This window comes from Natator depressus, chromosome 2 (assembly GCF_965152275.1).
Source record: "Natator depressus isolate rNatDep1 chromosome 2, rNatDep2.hap1, whole genome shotgun sequence".
Classification (NCBI taxonomy): Eukaryota; Metazoa; Chordata; order Testudines; family Cheloniidae; genus Natator; species Natator depressus.
The window spans coordinates 97,539,996-97,556,989 of NC_134235.1; the positions used below are offsets into that span (position 1 = coordinate 97,539,996).

The following is a 16,994-nucleotide window of genomic DNA, read 5'->3' on the forward strand; positions in this document are numbered from 1 at the left end:
ATGGAAGATATAACTGCCTACGAATCACCAATCAAACCTACTTCGATTAATTTAGCATGTGAATGTCTTTCACTTAGTTATTCAGATCAGTGCAAATCAAGCCTTTTCCAGTAATGAACAAGATACTTTTTATACCACGTAAGATGGTGTGATCTAGAGGAAGGAGGACAGAAATGGAGTCAGGCGATACTGGCCTTGGGCGAGTCATTTAACCATTCTCTCTTAGTTTCACCCCCTAAAGCATGGAGAATAGTTACCCACCTACCTGTGAGGACTGTTGTGAGAATTAATGTCTGTACAGTGCTTTGAACACATATGCCAAAGTCTTCAAAAGCAGCTAATGATTTTGGGCGCTCAACTTGACACACCTTGAGAGAGATTGATTTTCAGAAAGCGCTGAGCATCCTTCAGCTGAAAACAAGACCCATTAAACATGTCTCAGGTTGAGTGAGCACCCAGAATCATGCATCACTTTTGAAAGCCTTGGCCATTAAAATATTAAAGTATCTGAATAATTATGAAACATGTCATAACATAATGCAACCATCACATCAATCATCTTCTCAGGCCGTACCTCAAGAAATCCATTATCATCCAGGAAGTTTCGTAAGTAAGTGATAATTTTACTCCTGGTAATAAACTTCTGCCTCACAGTGTCATTCATGATCAAATCTAGGTAACGTTGACGGTATCTGGTTTCCTACAAAGAACCACAAAAAATGATAATATAGATACTGATGAAGCACAATATCCAGCTATTAAACCAACATTCAAAATTAAATCAAATTACTACATAGTATGCATTTCTTTTGATTCAGATATTTCCCTCAGTAGGAAGAATAACCTGCATTCCAGAAAGGAGCGAGAAGAAAGCAGATGTTATGACCTGCCAAACAGAAATCCAAATTAAAAAATAAAATCCCACTTTTTTAAAATGAAGTTTATGTTTCAGTTTAACTGTCCCAAATTCCTTCCTTTTGAAACATAACATTAACCAAGTGTAAAAAAAACACAACAACACAGGGATGTATTTGTGGTCTAAGCATCAGCCTTGGCATACCTAGACTCCCTTGAACTGTAGATTCAAATTAGGCAAGTCCGACTCAGCCTTCACAGTAAGTATATTGAGTGCCACGAAGAACTCTGAGATGGGATCTTTTTTGGGTACTGTAGCAGGCTTCATTTGGGGGCCATCAGGCCTAGTGGTCAGGCCATAGCCAAACTCTCGCTCTCTCTGAGTCTTGGGACTACTGTTCTGGGCAGTCCAGAGGGCCCAGCAGCCAAGTCACAGTTCATTGTCCCCTGAAGTCCTCTGGGATCTCTCAGGTGGCTGAGGGAGAAGGGAAGTGTAGGGGGACCTAGGCCCTCGTTCTCCACCAGGTCCCATCTGGGGGCTCAAGGGGAGAGAGGACGGGGTGGCTCTGTCCCTTCTGGCTGCCAATCCAGATTAGCCTCCCCTGGGCTGCTTTCTACCTTCGCTGCAAGCAGAAGGCTGGGGCCATGCCCCAAACTGAAGGGAAAACAAAAAGTCTCAATAATTCAGAGCCCCAGATGGTGGGAGATGGGGGCTTCCCAACTCACTCAGAGTCCAGTTGTTGCTCCTAGTCAAGGAAAAGGGGGGGAAAGGTGGGAAGGGGGTGTCAGGCTTCCAGCCAAGTCTTACTCACAGTTTGGTCCTTTCCCTGTTGATTGCTCTGCCTCAGTGGATACAGTCTGTCTGCCTTCCTTCAGGCTGCCCCTAGCCCCCCACACTATCAGCTTTGTTTGGAAATAACTGCCCAAATATCCTTGTATAAAATTGCCCCTTCCCTCTCTGAACAAGCTGGCTTCTGCCCTCCCGCACTCCGGCAGTGGCTGAAATTCAGTAATGGTGTTTGAATGCATATTCTTTATAAAGCACTTTGTAGCAGTTTGGGCTGAAAAGTGTTATATTAATTCAAGGTATGATATGAGATCCATAGCTTTGTGTTCAAACTGTACAGACAAAAACAGGCCAACATGAATTTACTTGTACAAAAGAACCTAAAGTAAATCCCATGGAACAGTTGCTTCCAGGCAGCTACTGATGGGCTCCCCAGCCATTGTCCCTGATTGAAGTTACCTGATCTTTGAATCCATAATGAAGATGAGGCAGCATATGCAAGCATGGTGACAGCAGCATTATTTCTGTAGCTATGATGCTAAGTTCTCCATGCTTGGTTCGCCCAGGATATCCCAAAACTCCTATGATGTCTCCTCGCCGCAGCTTATCTATGGTCTTAGTGAACAGGTCTTCAGACTTAAAAAATCTGACAAAGAAGCAGCTGACTTAGAAATGTAGAATCCTTTCCAAACCATTAGCTTTCTGTCTAAGGTAAAAAATAACTTTTAGCACAGTTAGGATATTTTTTTACAAGGATGGTTTTAGTTTAAGATATTTCTTTCTTGATTGAAATAGTTATTTATGGTTATTGAGAGTAGAATATAATAGATTACAATAATAATTTAAATAAAAATTCACCTAAATGAAGTGCACTATGAATTTACACTAGTAATTAACTGCTTAAATGTGATTGAAAAGATCAGTCAACTTTGACTACACTACCCAAATTTGAGTTATATTGCATTTTTTTTGCCCCTTGATACTATAACTATTCAAAAAAAGGATTTCTCCACTAAACCACTGGGTTGGTTAATAGAAATTAAAATCATCATTTTCGGAATGTAAGCAGTCAAAAAAAATAAATAAATAGACAAGTACAGCAAATAGCCAAAGATTCTTTCAGATTTTCACATGCATTCACTTTGACTATGTTCACATCCCTTTTGTATTTGCTTTCTGCCAGTAGTCTAACATGTTCACTCGCAGGAATATTTGCCCAAATAGAACATTTTAAGGGAATATTGCAGAAAGCAAATTTCAAATTCCTATTCCCAAGCACACACCAGAAAACTGGATTTTATAAGAGTCACACTTGCATTCAGGAAACACATCCTCAGCTAGGGTAAACCAGCATAGCTCCTTTGACATCCAATGTCTGATTTACCCCAGCTAAGGCGCTACCTCCCCTCTCTGTGTCCAATCAAAATAGAACATCACAGCAAACAGTTCAAGAACAACAAACAAGTTGAAATCCGTTAGAAATCATTTGCTGAATGTTTGCATGCTAAGTGTGAACAAAGGTATAGACCCTAATCTGTTGCTGTAGAATTCATGAGCAGAAAAGAGCCAAATATGACTAACAATTATTCACAACAAATAGTTTGCCCAGCCAAAGAGTAAAAATACTTAGCCTTTAATTAGGCTATGGTTAGAAGCCCATTGAAGTGAGTGGGGAGACTCATCACATCAGTGTACTTTGGGTCACCCCTATAGAGCTTTATTCCTTTTGAAGCATTGTGCAAATATTAACTAATTAAGCTTCCTAGGAGCTACTGAGCAGCTGCTTGGAAGAGCACTATCAATAAGGGGTTAAAACCACAAAGTTCAGGGTAGTTTGGATCTGGATCTGAATTTTAGGTTTGGACCACAGAAAGGTTTGCTTACTTCTAACACTGAACAAGGAACACCATTAGAATAAGGTAAACAGCTTTATTCCTAAAGCCACTCTCTCTCTCTTTCTGCTTCACTGCAAAGCTTCTGCCAGCAGCCTTCCCAGGCTCCCTGCAACAGATTTAAAGAAGCAGTGTGTACGTGTGTATATATAGGCTCCACATTATTCATAAGTAACATTTACTCACTTAGCATTGGCCATAACTTGTAATTTAAATCCATTTCCCCGGAGATCATAGAAGAAGAGCTTTGCACCAGCAGATCTCTTGGCATGAATTCGTCCTGTAAATAAATAAATAAAATAGGGGTTTTTTTGGTCATTTATCTACAAACAACATGCTGGGAGAATTCCATGTCTAGCGACTAACCTGACTGCTTCAGACCACAGGTGTCTGTATGGATGAGCTGGGGTTATCCAGCCTTTTCTTTCTTTGGACTGTTTGATAAGAGAGAGACCATCTCATTGACCCGTCTCCCCACCCAGAACCCCAGTTTGGACTACCAGAAAAGGCTCTGTTGAGCACTGGCTATAATCAGAATATAGTTTGAGAACTTATGATGTAGAGTTGCAAAGCCTGAAAATAATTATAGGAGAAGTGTATGTCTAGTGCCACATTCTATTAGACATTAGGATTATTCATAATCACAGAGCAGACTAAGTGAACTTTCCAATCAAGGTGCAGGATTTTGAAATTCTCTGTTCTAATATAGGGCTTGATCTATTTCTTGGATAACTTCAAAGCAAGAGACGATTACAGTGGTTAGCAGCCTCCTGTGAGAGGACACCTGCATGCTGATAGAGAGTTTCAGAGATTCCTCGAAAAATGAAGAAGATTGATATCAGTGACAGACTGACAGGCTCATGATTTAGAACAAATACACTCTTCCGCACGATACAAAGGAGGCGATACTAGAATCGGTGCAGGTGATGAATGCAGGAATAACTGCTCTGCTTCACATACGACTAACCCAAACCTTCAATCAAAACTGAAGACAAGTTTTTGTTTTGTTTTGGAGCGGGTCTTATTTTTTTTTAAAAGAATTCTCTCTTTTTTGTACCCCTGCACTTCCTGCAGCCGCTCTTAGTTCCAGGGAGGGACCAGTCCGCATGACATGACCAGGGATTGAGTGGAGGATAAAGGTGGCTTAAACTTACTTTTGCATGCCCTTGCCACTGCTAAGCTGAGCACTCCTCAGTCACAGTTCAGGATTTGGACCCGTAAATCCAGGGAGGGAGGTCAGGTTACTAGGTATGACTCACACCTCAGCTTCAACTCATAAATCCTCCTGCCTCAGGACATAAGGCAACCCCTAACTAAAGTTGGCCATGAAGGAACTTTCCCTGGGGCAAATTATTCTGTAACCATTTTCATTACCATTTTTTCACCTTCCTCTGAAGCAGCTGTTACTGCCAGAAACAGGATACTGACTAGATGGACTACTGATCTCATCCAGTATGACACCTCCTGTGACATTATACTTTAACCATCTGTGCTGACAGCCATGCTTCCCTTCAGTACACAAGCACAATCAAGATGGCAAGGAACACCATGGGGCTGATCCCTATGGGACCATCTCAAAATTCCAGTATCAGTTTATAGTCACTCTCTAGTTAAGATATGCTGTGTATAGTCCCTTAGTCTTTCTTTGCTTCAGTTTCCTCACCTGTAAAATCAGTAGAGTAATACTTACCTACCTCAAAGCAGTTTTATAAAGCTAAATGCATTAGTTTGTGAAGTGTTCTGAGAGTCTCAAATATTATAGAGCTACATATTATTCTAATTAATGTAATGGTTTAAGATAGCATTGCCAGGCATCCAGTTTTTGACCGGAACACCAAGTCGAAAAGGGACCCTGGTGGCTCCGATCAGCACCGCCATGGGCCGCTAAAAGTCCAGTTGGCGATGCTGGGGGGCTAAGGCAGGCTAGTCCCTACCTATCCTAGCACCGTGCTGCACCCTAGAAGCGGCCAGCAGGTCCGGCTCCTAGGCGGGGGAGCCACAGAGCTCCACATGCTGTCCCTGCCCCAAGCACCGGCACCACACTCCCATTGGCCGGGAACCACAGCCAGTGGGAGCTGGGGGGGTAGTGCCTGCAGGCGAGAGCTGCACATGGAGCCTCCCAGCCCCCTGCCTAGGAGCTGGACCTGCTGCTGGCCACTTCCAGGGTGCAGTGCAGTACCAGGACAGGCAGGGAGCCTGCCTTGGCCCCGCTGTGCCACTGACTGGGAGCGGCCTAAGGTAAGCCTGCGCCCCAACCCCCTGTCCCAGCCCAGAACCCCCTCCCACACCCTGAAACCCTCATTTCTGGCCCCACCCCAGAACCTGCACCCCCCCACCCAGAGCCTGTACCCCCTCCCTCACCCAATGCCCTTGCTCAGCCTGGAGCCCCCTCCCATATTCTGAACCCCTCGGCTCCACCCCCCCAGCCTGGAGCCCCCTCCTGCACCCAAAGCCCGTCATCCCTGACCCCACCCCAGAGCCCACAACCCCAGACAGAACCCTCACCCCTTCCCACACCCCAACCCTCTGCCCCAGCCTGGTGAAAATGAGTGAGTGAAAATGAAAATGGCTATGCAGGTGGTGTCGGAGAGAAGGCTTTGGATTCTTTGACCATGGGATGGTGTTCCATGAAGGAGGAGTGCTGGGCAGAGACGGGCTCCATCTTACGAAGAGAGGGAAGAGCATCTTTGCCAGCAGGCTGGCTAACCTAGTGAGGAGGGCTTTAAACTAGGTTCACCGGGGGAAGGAGACCAAAGCCCTGAGGTAAGTGGGAAAGCGGGATACTGGGAGGAAGCACAGGCAGGAATGTCTGTGAGGGGAGGGCTCCTGCCTCATACTGGGAATGAGGGGCGATCAACAGGTTATCTCAAGTGCTTATATACAAATGCACAAAGCCTTGGAAACAAGCAGGGAGAACTGGAGATCCTGGTGATGTCAAGGAACTATGACGTGATTGGAATAACAGAGACTTGGTGGGATAACTCACATGACTGGAGTACAGTCATGGATGGTTATAAACTGTTCAGGAAGGACAGGCAGGGCAGAAAAGGTGGGGGAGTAGCACTGTATGTAAGGGAGCAGTATGACTGCTCAGACCTCCGGTACGAAACTGTGGAAAAACCTGAGTGTCTCTGGATTAAGTTTAGAAGTGTGTGCAACAAGAGTGATGTAGTGGTGGGAGTCTGCTATAGACCACCGGACCAGGGGGATGAGGTGGATGAGGCTTTCTTCCGGCAACTCACGGAAGCTACTAGATCGCATGCCCTGATTCTCATGGGTGACTTTAATTTTCCTGATATCTGCTGGGAGAGCAATACAGCGGTGCATAGACAATCCAGGAAGTTTTTGGAAAGCGTAGGGGACAAATTTCCTGGCGCAAGTGCTAGGGGAGCCAACTAGGGGGGGCGCTTTTCTTGACCTGCTGCTCACAAACCGGGTAGAATTAGTGGGGGAAGCAAAAGTGGATGGGAATCTGGGAGGCAGTGACCATGAGTTGGTTGAGTTCAGGATCCTGACGCAGGGAAGAAAGGTAAGCAGCAGGATACGGACCCTGGACTTCAGGAAAGCAGACTTCCACTCCCTCAGGGAACGGATGGCCAGGATCCCCTGGGGGACTAACATGAAGGGGAAGGGAGTCCAGGAGAACTGGCTGTATTTCAAGGAATCCCTGTTGAGGTTACAGGGACAAACCATCCCGATGAGTCGAAAGAATAGTAAATATGGCAGGCGACCAGCTTGGCTTAATGGTGAAATCCTAGCGGATCTTAAACATAAAAAAGAAGCTTACAAGAAGTGGAAGGTTGGACATATGACCAGGGAAGAGTATAAAAATATTGCTCGGGCATGTAGGAAAGATATCAGGAGGGCCAAATCGCACCTGGAGCTGCAGCTAGCAAGAGATGTCAAGAGTAACAAGAAGGGTTTCTTCAGGTATGTTGGCAACAAGAAGAAAGCCAAGGAAAGTGTGGGCCCCTTACTGAATGAGGGAGGCAACCTAGTGACAGAGGATGTGGAAAAAGCTAATGTACTCAATGCTTTTTTTGCCTCTGTTTTCACTAACAAGGTCAGCTCCCAGACTGCTGCGCTGGGCATCACAGAATGGGGAAGAGATGGCCAGCCCTCTGTGGAGATAGAGGTGGTTAGGGACTATTTAGAAAAGCTGGACATGCACAAGTCCATGGGGCCGGACGAGTTGCATCCGAGAGTGCTGAAGGAATTGGCGGCTGTGATTGCAGAGCCCTTGGCCATTATCTTTGAAAACTCATGGCGAACGGGGGAAGTCCCGGATGACTGGAAAAAGGCTAATGTAGTGCCAATCTTTAAAAAAGGGAAGAAGGAGGATCCTGGGAACTACAGGCCAGTCAGCCTCACCTCAGTCCCTGGAAAAATCATGGAGCAGGTCCTCAAAGAATCAATCGTGAAGCACTTACATGAGAAGAAAGTGATCAGGAACAGTCAGCATGGATTCACCAAGGGAAAGTCATGCCTGACTAATCTAATCGCCTTTTATGATGAGATTACTGGTTCTGTGGATGAAGGGAAAGCAGTGGATGTATTGTTTCTTGACTTTAGCAAAGCTTTTGACACGGTCTCCCACAGTATTCTTGTCAGCAAGTTAAGGAAGTATGGGCTCGATGAATGCACTATAAGGTGGGTAGAAAGCTGGCTAGATTGTCGGGCTCAACGGGTAGTGATCAATGGCTCCATGTCTAGTTGGCAGCCGGTGTCAAGTGGAGTGCCCCAGGGGTCGGTCCTGGGGCCGGTTTTGTTCAATATCTTCATAAATGATCTGGAGGATGGTGTGGATTGCACTCTCAGCAAATTTGCGGATGATACTAAACTGGGAGGAGTGGTAGATACGCTGGAGGGGAGGGATAGGATACAGAAGGACCTGGACAAATTGGAGGATTGGGCCAAAAGAAATCTGATGAGGTTCAATAAGGATAAGTGCAGGGTCCTGCACTTAGGATGGAAGAATCCAATGCACCGCTACAGACTAGGGACCGAATGGCTAGGCAGCAGTTCTGCGGAAAAGGACCTAGGGGTGACAGTGGACGAGAAGCTGGATATGAGTCAGCAGTGTGCCCTTGTTGCCAAGAAGGCCAATGGCATTTTGGGATGTATAAGTAGGGGCATAGCGAGCAGATCGAGGGACGTGATCGTTCCCCTCTATTCGACACTGGTGAGGCCTCATCTGGAGTACTGTGTCCAGTTTTGGGCCCCACACTACAAGAAGGATGTGGATAAATTGGAGAGAGTCCAGCGAAGGGCAACAAAAATGATTAGGGGTCTAGAGCACATGACTTATCAAGAGAGGCTGAGGGAGCTGGGATTGTTTAGTCTGCAGAAGAGAAGAATGAGGGGGGATTTGATAGCTGCTTTCAACTACCTGAAAGGGGGTTCCAAAGAGGATGGCTCTAGACTGTTCTCAATGGTAGCAGATGACAGAACGAGGAGTAATGGTCTCAAGTTGCAATGGGGGAGGTTTAGATTGGATATTAGGAAAAACTTTTTCACTAAGAGGGTGGTGAAACACTGGAATGCGTTACCTAGGGAGGTGGTAGAATCTCCTTCCTTAGAGGTTTTTAAAGTCAGGCTTGACAAAGCCCTGGCTGGGATGATTTAACTGGGAATTGGTCCTGCTTCGAGCAGGGGGTTGGACTAGATGACCTTCTGGGGTCCCTTCCAACCCTGATATTCTATGATTCTATGATTCTATGAGTGAGGGTGGGGAGAGTTAGCGATGCGGGGGGGGGGGGGGGGGGGGAAATGAGGCAGGGCCTCGGAGGAGGGGCAGGGTAGGGATGCTCGGCAAGAAGGAAGTTGGCAACCCTAGTTTAAGATTTCTGCAGACATTGTCAAAGAACACTTTCTACTCAGCCTTATCCAAGGCTCACTTAAATGTATTTTGACAAAAACCTGTTGTAGCATAAGCCAGAGACCTCCTGTCAAATTCAGATAGGATTTTGGTTATCTGCAATTTGCAGTATCACCTAAATAGCGCAGAAGAACATTAAATTTCAGAAAAAGAGTCCTCATGAATATAAGGAGTACTTGTGGCACCTTAGAGACTAACAAATTTATTTGAGCATAAGCTTCCGTGAGCTACAGCTCACTTCATCGGATGTATATATATGTGATGTTGTCACCTGCAACAGTAACAGCAGGTCTCTAAGGATGAAAGACTTAGTAAACTTAATTTCTATTTAAAAGGAAAAAAATACTATGTCCAAGTTTATGTTGTTCCCTGGCTCTCTACCCATTTGCAGAGATTTTCAGATGCTGGATTTTACAGGCTAAGTCCAAGCTATCTCAGAGACTGCTTGATGCCCAGAACCAGATAGCTTAATGGACATTAGCATTAGAGAAACAGAGTAAAAAGCATGTGGTCCTCTCCGAAATCAGAGCAGACGACATTTTGTTTTACTTTTGTTGCATAGTAGTACATAATCTGAAAAGACACACAATATGACCAAGTAATTGGACCTCATTCAAATGTATGCTCTACTGCAACTCACCCTTCCATATGAACAACTAATAAATAAAATGGGGGCTTTGGGAGCAATTAGAAATTACTACCCTGTCATGTACTAACCTGCCAGAGATAAGTGTTTGTCAGGAAGTTGCTCTCCATTTCCGAGGTAGCTGAATTGGGCAAGGAATTCAGCAAGTGTAGTATCTGCATGGAATTTGTGTGGGTAAGGCTGTTCCCCTTTTTCTTTCAGCTGCTGGACAAAACCACTTCGAATCAGATGGTATTGCTGCAATGAAGATTTGGAGCAGAGTGAAGGACTTACAAATGATCTATAGTCCAGTGTCAATAGTATAACTTTATATTATGTGCTGCAATATGCACTATTATTATGAGGGGGGCTGGTAGCACCTCCTATTATTAAAGTTCCATGATACTTCTCATTATAAGACCTGGTTTTCAGTTGCTTATAACTTTGCCACACGTTAACTGTTCGGGCTGCAGTTTTCCCGTGCCAAGTGTCTGCCTCAGGCTGAATTGTTTTTTTAAAGATTTTCAGCCAAAATGGTTTGGCTGTTTCTGAGAACAAGGCTAGATGTTGTTTGGCTAAAACATGTTAAAAAATTCAGATGAGCTTTTCTTTGAAAAGCTATAGTACCCCCATGCTTGGGAGCAGGGAACTAGAAATCTGGCTGCGGGAGGCCTGTGTGTCAGGTATGTGCTATTTGCCATCCCCACAAAAATCTGCCAGAGTGTGGCCAAGTTATAAGCCCTTGAAAAATATTGCCGTTTGTGCATGCTGCTTAGATTTTAGCAGCTACAATTCCCTGCCGATGCGGTCTACACTGGGCATGCTGCAGCCTGGCACGGAGCAGGACTTCCTCTGAACTTGCAGCTCTGGGCTGCCGTGGGCTGTGCTGCATCTCCAGTCCCAGACACCGGAACGGAGAACAAGGAACCTGTCTCTCCTGTGCTCTCAGTGACCCCCCTACATGGCTCAGGCAGCATAGAGGAGGAAGCCATCAGAGTTGATTACACAGGGGAGAAAAGCTGAACCTGCAGGGAGGAAAGTGCAGATGGGGATAGGGAGCTGGGGGGGGAGGAGAGACTGGCTTGTCTAAACTTAAAATGCTACAGCAGCGCCGCACAGCATTTCAGTTTAAACACTACCTATGGCATTGGGAGGATTCTTCCATCAACCTAGCACTGTCTACACAGGGACATAGGCTAGCTTAATTTTGCCACTCAGGGCTATGGATTTTTCACACCCCTGAGCGAGGTAGTTACGCCGACCTACTCACCTAGTATAGACTAGGCCAGAGACTCAGAACCAGTTGGAAAGATGTGAGACATGACAGAACTGATGAGGGAGCCAGAGTAGATGGTGCCTGGTTGAATCAGGAAATGAAATCAAGAATGGATAGTGAAGAAGGCTGACTGTAGGATCCATGTCTCATTTGTTGCGGACGTTGGAAGGTGTTTAGTGAAAGAGAAAGGACAGTCTCATGGTTAAGGCAGTTGAATGCTGCCCTGGAGGGTTGGATTCTATCCCTGCCTCTGCCACAAAGTTCCTGTGTGATTCTGGGTGAATCACTTAAGCCAAACTTTCTCCAAATCAGAAATTCTTAAGAGAACCTACCCAACAATCAGCAATATTCAAAAGCAGGTAAACAAGGAGCAATTTTTTTTCGTCAACTAAAGCTTGACATGCGAAAAGAAGGGTAAGCTCTTTGGGGCAGGGATGGTCTTTTATTGTGTGTGCGCGCGCACACACAGGGCCCAAAACAATGGGGCTCCAATCCCTGACTGAGGCCTGTCAGTGCTACTGTAACACAAACAAATAATAAAACCTGTTACATGAAATTGAGAATTATATGGCAACAAGGAGAACTGGTCACCACATGCCTTCCTCCTGCATATGTTACCAAAAACAGGAACTTTTAGCCATCAGCCTCACCCTCCTTGATCGAATACCAAACAAGAAGGATGATAGCAATGTGTTAACTCCACTTCTTTCTGATTCAGGGGCTTACACTAGATGATTCCGTGGCCAGTCCCAGTTTACATAGTGGTTTCCAAAGCAGCACAATCAGAAATAATTCTGGGTCCTAAAAATGACCGCTTCTCATATGACAAACTACAAACATTTCAGAAGCTGTAAGGAGCTAATCTTGGCAAACTTAACACTAGGGGGTGCGGCAAGCCATTTGTTCTAATACAGGCACAGACATTGACCTCAACTGAGTTATGTCAATTTACACCAGCTGAGAATCTGGCTCATAGTTTCTTAAATGGTAGTTTCAGTTTGGGAGCAACTGAATAATTTATCTTGACATTCTGTCTAGATCTATCCACCCTGCTTCTCTATCCTCATGCTAACTGGAATTTGAAGTGAGACAATATTTGGAGACACAAATTGCTAGATAATAGGGTCTCCATACCACTGAGAAACTCCTTGGCATATACTGATTCAAGGTATTTCTAATTCTGATAAAGATAAGGGATATTGCCATCTACTGGTCTCTTAAGCAAGCTGCATCATGGAATCGCTTTCCTCTGGTAGGTATCTATCCTTTGATCATCATTATTAAACATGTATGTTATAGCCTATTCCTGCTTCTTACTTATTTTAGTAATAAAAGGCCAAATTCTCAGCTGGTGTAAATCAATGGAGCAACACTGATTTAAATCTGTCAAGGATCTGGTTTAAGAGAGAGAGAGAGAGAGAGAGATCAGATGTCTGAAGTTGGTTTCTGTGTTTTATATACACATAGATGAGCATACTATTTTGAGTTTAGAAATACACAGGATTACCCTTTTAGCATGCTGTTTTTCCATATTTTCAACAATTACCAGGCTCCCACTCCTGTAATATGCCTGAGCTAGCATACATCTGCAGTTCATCAGAATAAAGAACAGACTGTTTTGCTTCAACAGAGGACTTTGGAATTGATTTATAGGCTGGATTAAACTTTCCCCTTTGATGGCTATTGACTTGATGCCCGGCTATAAATCATATGTGGAATCACAAGATTGCAGTTTACACAATCGGTTGCTAATTTGCTAAGAATCTACAGCAGTGGAAATGGAAGCGAAACCCTTTATTATTAAGGCCTCCACAAAGAGGGACTTCACATGTTAAACTCAAAATACTAGGATAATTGCAATCACTCAGCTGGCCTACTGTTTGAATTTACCTGAGAGTTGCTGCTTAAATGTCTCCTGTGACATCAGCCATCTGTTTGGCAGTAAGGAACACTGAACAATCTATTAAACGGCAGTGGGATTCAAAGGAAAGGATAGAGCCCTTTTGAAGGTTTTACTTTTGAAACTCCATGCCTTTCCTAAAAACTAGTTAAAAAAAACAACATAACAGGGAGTATGCAGTGTTGTTGTAGCCATGTTGGTCCCAGGCTATTAGAGACACAAGGTAGGTGAGTTAATATTTTATTTGACTAACTTCTGTTTGAGACAAAAGTTTGAGCTTACAGAGAGAGGAACCCAGTATCACCTGAAAAGCTTGTCTCTCTCACCGACAGAAGTTAGTCCAATAAAAGATAATGGGGAGTAGCTGCTCTTCACAGTGCTTTTATGTAGTGGTTAAGATTTTAATTTAACTCCCGTTCATGATTCTAAACTCTTCTACAATCCAAAAAATCAACACACCCACTATGTTCAAACTGCAAAGTCAGCTGAGCAACTGACCACGGTAAATCAGCTTTGGCCATTAACTTCAGTTATGTTACTATAAAATCCAGCCTTGGTCTCAAAGGCATTGATGATTTAAAAAACAAACCAACAAAAAAAAACACTGCTTTGTTCTAGGCTAGCCTCTATAAAAATGAAGAGCCATATGTTGTTCTTGGGGAGTGAGGACTCACTTCCATAGGAGGAGGTTGCAAACATCTATGAGGCCACACAGATGCCATTTTGGATTAAAGTGGAGCTATAATATCAAGCTTGAGCAATGGGCCTCAACTGCTGAGTAGATTCTTACAGATTGTTCTAACACAGCTATATCCCTTGTTCTTCAACCAAAAAACCATTCACCATGCAACAGTACATTTTGTTGATGTAATTCAGGTGTAAATCTTATTATATCCCTCATGGTTATTGTACATTGGGCTGTATTCACCTTCTGGTAGAGTTCTAACTAGCCTGAGCACTAATTGGCATGAATTCCAAATAATTCACAAGGATACATGGGGAAATCTGAAATAGTTGGAGATGGATATCTATTCTGCATCAATGGAAAAAAATTTTTCATTTGAACAAAAAAATACATATATATTTGTTCTATCATCTGTTCCAAACAGCTGAAGTGTTGAAGAGCTAAAAGGCAAACATCAGAATAGGATGGCCACCATAGCAGAGTCAATCACAATGGGACACAAATACCTTCTGTAACATATGAATAAGAACTCTGAGCTAATATTCCACCAACTACTCTGTCCTTTTGAAGCCAATATACAATCAAGGGGGGAGGAAAAGAGGACCAAAGAATATATTTTGAGACATACAGATCTGCTCATTATCTCCACATATTGCTCATGAGCAGCAATATTCTACCTTGTGACGTTACTAATTCCTTCACCTCTGCAAGGCAGCTGGCTTTATTGAATGAACCAAGGGTGTTTCTTTCTAATGTAACTACTGAGTAATCGCTTGTACTATCACTTCTTCCACAGGTACCCATATGCTGGGGTGGAAAAACTGGCTTCCCCTCCCTTCTTAGCTTCCTCCTGCACCCCAACCTTTGAGAACACTTCACAGCTAAACTGAAAGTGATGTATTCAAGATTACATTTAATACTATTGGAGGCTAATTAAGGAACAGAGTATTCAGGACTTGTTCTCTTCATGGATGTGGAGTCTCATCATTAGAAAAGTGAAGCTGTATGTCTCAGTGCTACTACCTCCATTGCCTTGCTATGCTACAATTTGTATAGCGGCTTATAATAATGTGTATATGAAATGCTGACAGACCCTGGTCATCAGCAGGTGGGATCGAACTGGGGACCTCTGGAGCTTAGTGCATGAGCTTCTACCGCATGAGCTAAAAGCCAACTGGCTGTTTGCTAAGGCTATAGAGCAGACTCATTTAACTCTCTCTAAGTGGTCTTGGTGCCACTAGATGAAACCGAGAACCACACCCAGAAAGTGTGTGGGTTACATATAATCAACTTTACTATATAAAATGTTGGCCAACATTTTCAAATATGGGTACCTAAAGTTAAGGTGAATTGGTAGTGGACTATAGAATCTATTTGAAACAAATTAGTAGTGGTCTCAGGGTAACCAGCTTTCTTCCTGCTTTGTACCAAGACAGCGGAACAAGTAGGAACAGGAGTCAGAGTTGGTGCTGTGGTGAGTTTGACCAATTCTCATGTTAATATAATAGAGATAGAGATAAACATCTTGTGAGATTCAATTAAAACACAATGAATATCAAAAGTTGCCTCTGCGTCATATTGTTTGTTTTAATAGTGAAATGAGTTTTTATATGGTACCATAATTTACCTGTCACTTCACAGACCGGGGAGGGGGTAAGTAAACCATGATTACATGGATTCAAGGATGTCCACACAGGGGTTTGTACCAGTTTAACTAAACTGATTTTGAATTGTAATTATACCAGTCCAATTGTGTATAGACTCTTTGGGGTAGAATTCCCCAAAATTAAAAATTTTGCATATTTTGTGTGTCAAAACACCACAATATAATCACACCAGTTTCAATTATTTTGGTAATTTAAAAATACCTGTCAGCAAATATGTCTGTAACAATACAGACAGTGAAAGAGTGTGTCCCAGGAGTAGAGTGTTAAAGAAATGCCTATGACTACCTCGTTCCTGTTTCTCGGTTATGCTTTTGTTGGGCGGCTCAGGCTGGCTGTGTCACGTGTGCCAGCTGGGCACATCTTGGGGGGGGGAACTCTGCCCCCCTGGTCTTTTAGTCAATTCTCCTTTTTTTGCCATACCCCCGTAGGGTTTACCATATTTCGAGTTTCCAAATAAAGGATTCTGCCAGGAGTGCTGGATGGGTGTGTGTATGTGCGCACGTGTGTGCACACGCAGCAAGAGGGTATTCGGGTGTGCTGGAGAGGGCTGCATGGGTCCCCGCCACACCAGACACCTGCACACACACACACCCAGAGCCCAGCCACAGGGCCAGATACCCACATCCCCTCCCACTCAGAGCCCAGTTGCAGGCTCTGCGCAGCTTCATTATTGTCCCACTGGGCAGATGACCTATACCTCCTGAAAGCAGGGGGTGGGGGGGGAAGGGGAGGGAGAGGAGAGGAGAGGACCACAATTTAAAGTTTTGGTCACCCACAGAATAGCTTGAATCACACCCCCTCCCAGCTGTCCTCCCCACCCTCAGTCTCCCCTCCCAGAAAGCAGCAGCCCCCTCCCTGCTGCTCCCAGGTGTTGCTGCCTCTCCCCGTGGGACACAGCTCACTGGTTCTGGCAGCTACCATGCAGAGAGAGGGCCTGGTTGCACATGTGACCAAGCAGGGCTGGGTTCTGCTAGGTCCAGCAGCCCCTAGCAGCAGCCAGCAGCACCAATTCTGCAGGAAAAATTAAAGTCTGTGCAGAACATTAATTCTGCATTATGCAGTGGCACAATTCCCCCAGGAGCAATAGACAAAATCTTCTTTGAATGGCCATTAGCAGCACATCTCAAAAGATTCAAAACAGTTTAAGTCCAGTCCTGCTTATAGTCAGTTATAGCTCAGCAGGGAATACTCACCTGGGGTCCATATTCCTCTTCAGGTTCTCCTTTTCCCTGGTCAGACACAGTCTTGGGCTTAGTTGTTTGAAAATCCCTGCAAAAGAAGAATCTCCACAGTGAATTCACACTGAACTTTCAGAGGACACTGCCAGTTCTTGTAGGCCCAATATGCTGCACCTTCCCCAAAAAATCTAAATATGTTTTTAAAGGAGCTTGGTTACAAACCTTAATATGAATGAATTCCACCCCCGATT

The 16,994-nt window shown here is 44.3% G+C and overlaps 1 protein-coding gene across 1 annotated transcript in view; it reads right to left on the reverse strand.

Moving 5' to 3' along the window:
* LOC141982528 (lysine--tRNA ligase-like) overlaps positions 1–16,994 on the reverse strand; it is a 35,641-nt gene that overhangs the window by 12,893 nt on the left and 5,754 nt on the right. The window contains exons 2-6 of the mRNA XM_074944721.1: positions 16,759–16,834; positions 10,130–10,295; positions 3,721–3,814; positions 2,102–2,288; positions 575–700 (exon numbers count right to left, since the gene is read on the reverse strand). Coding sequence (XP_074800822.1) covers positions 575–700; positions 2,102–2,288; positions 3,721–3,814; positions 10,130–10,295; positions 16,759–16,834 — 649 coding nt within the window. The remainder of the gene's footprint in view (positions 1–574; positions 701–2,101; positions 2,289–3,720; positions 3,815–10,129; positions 10,296–16,758; positions 16,835–16,994) is intronic.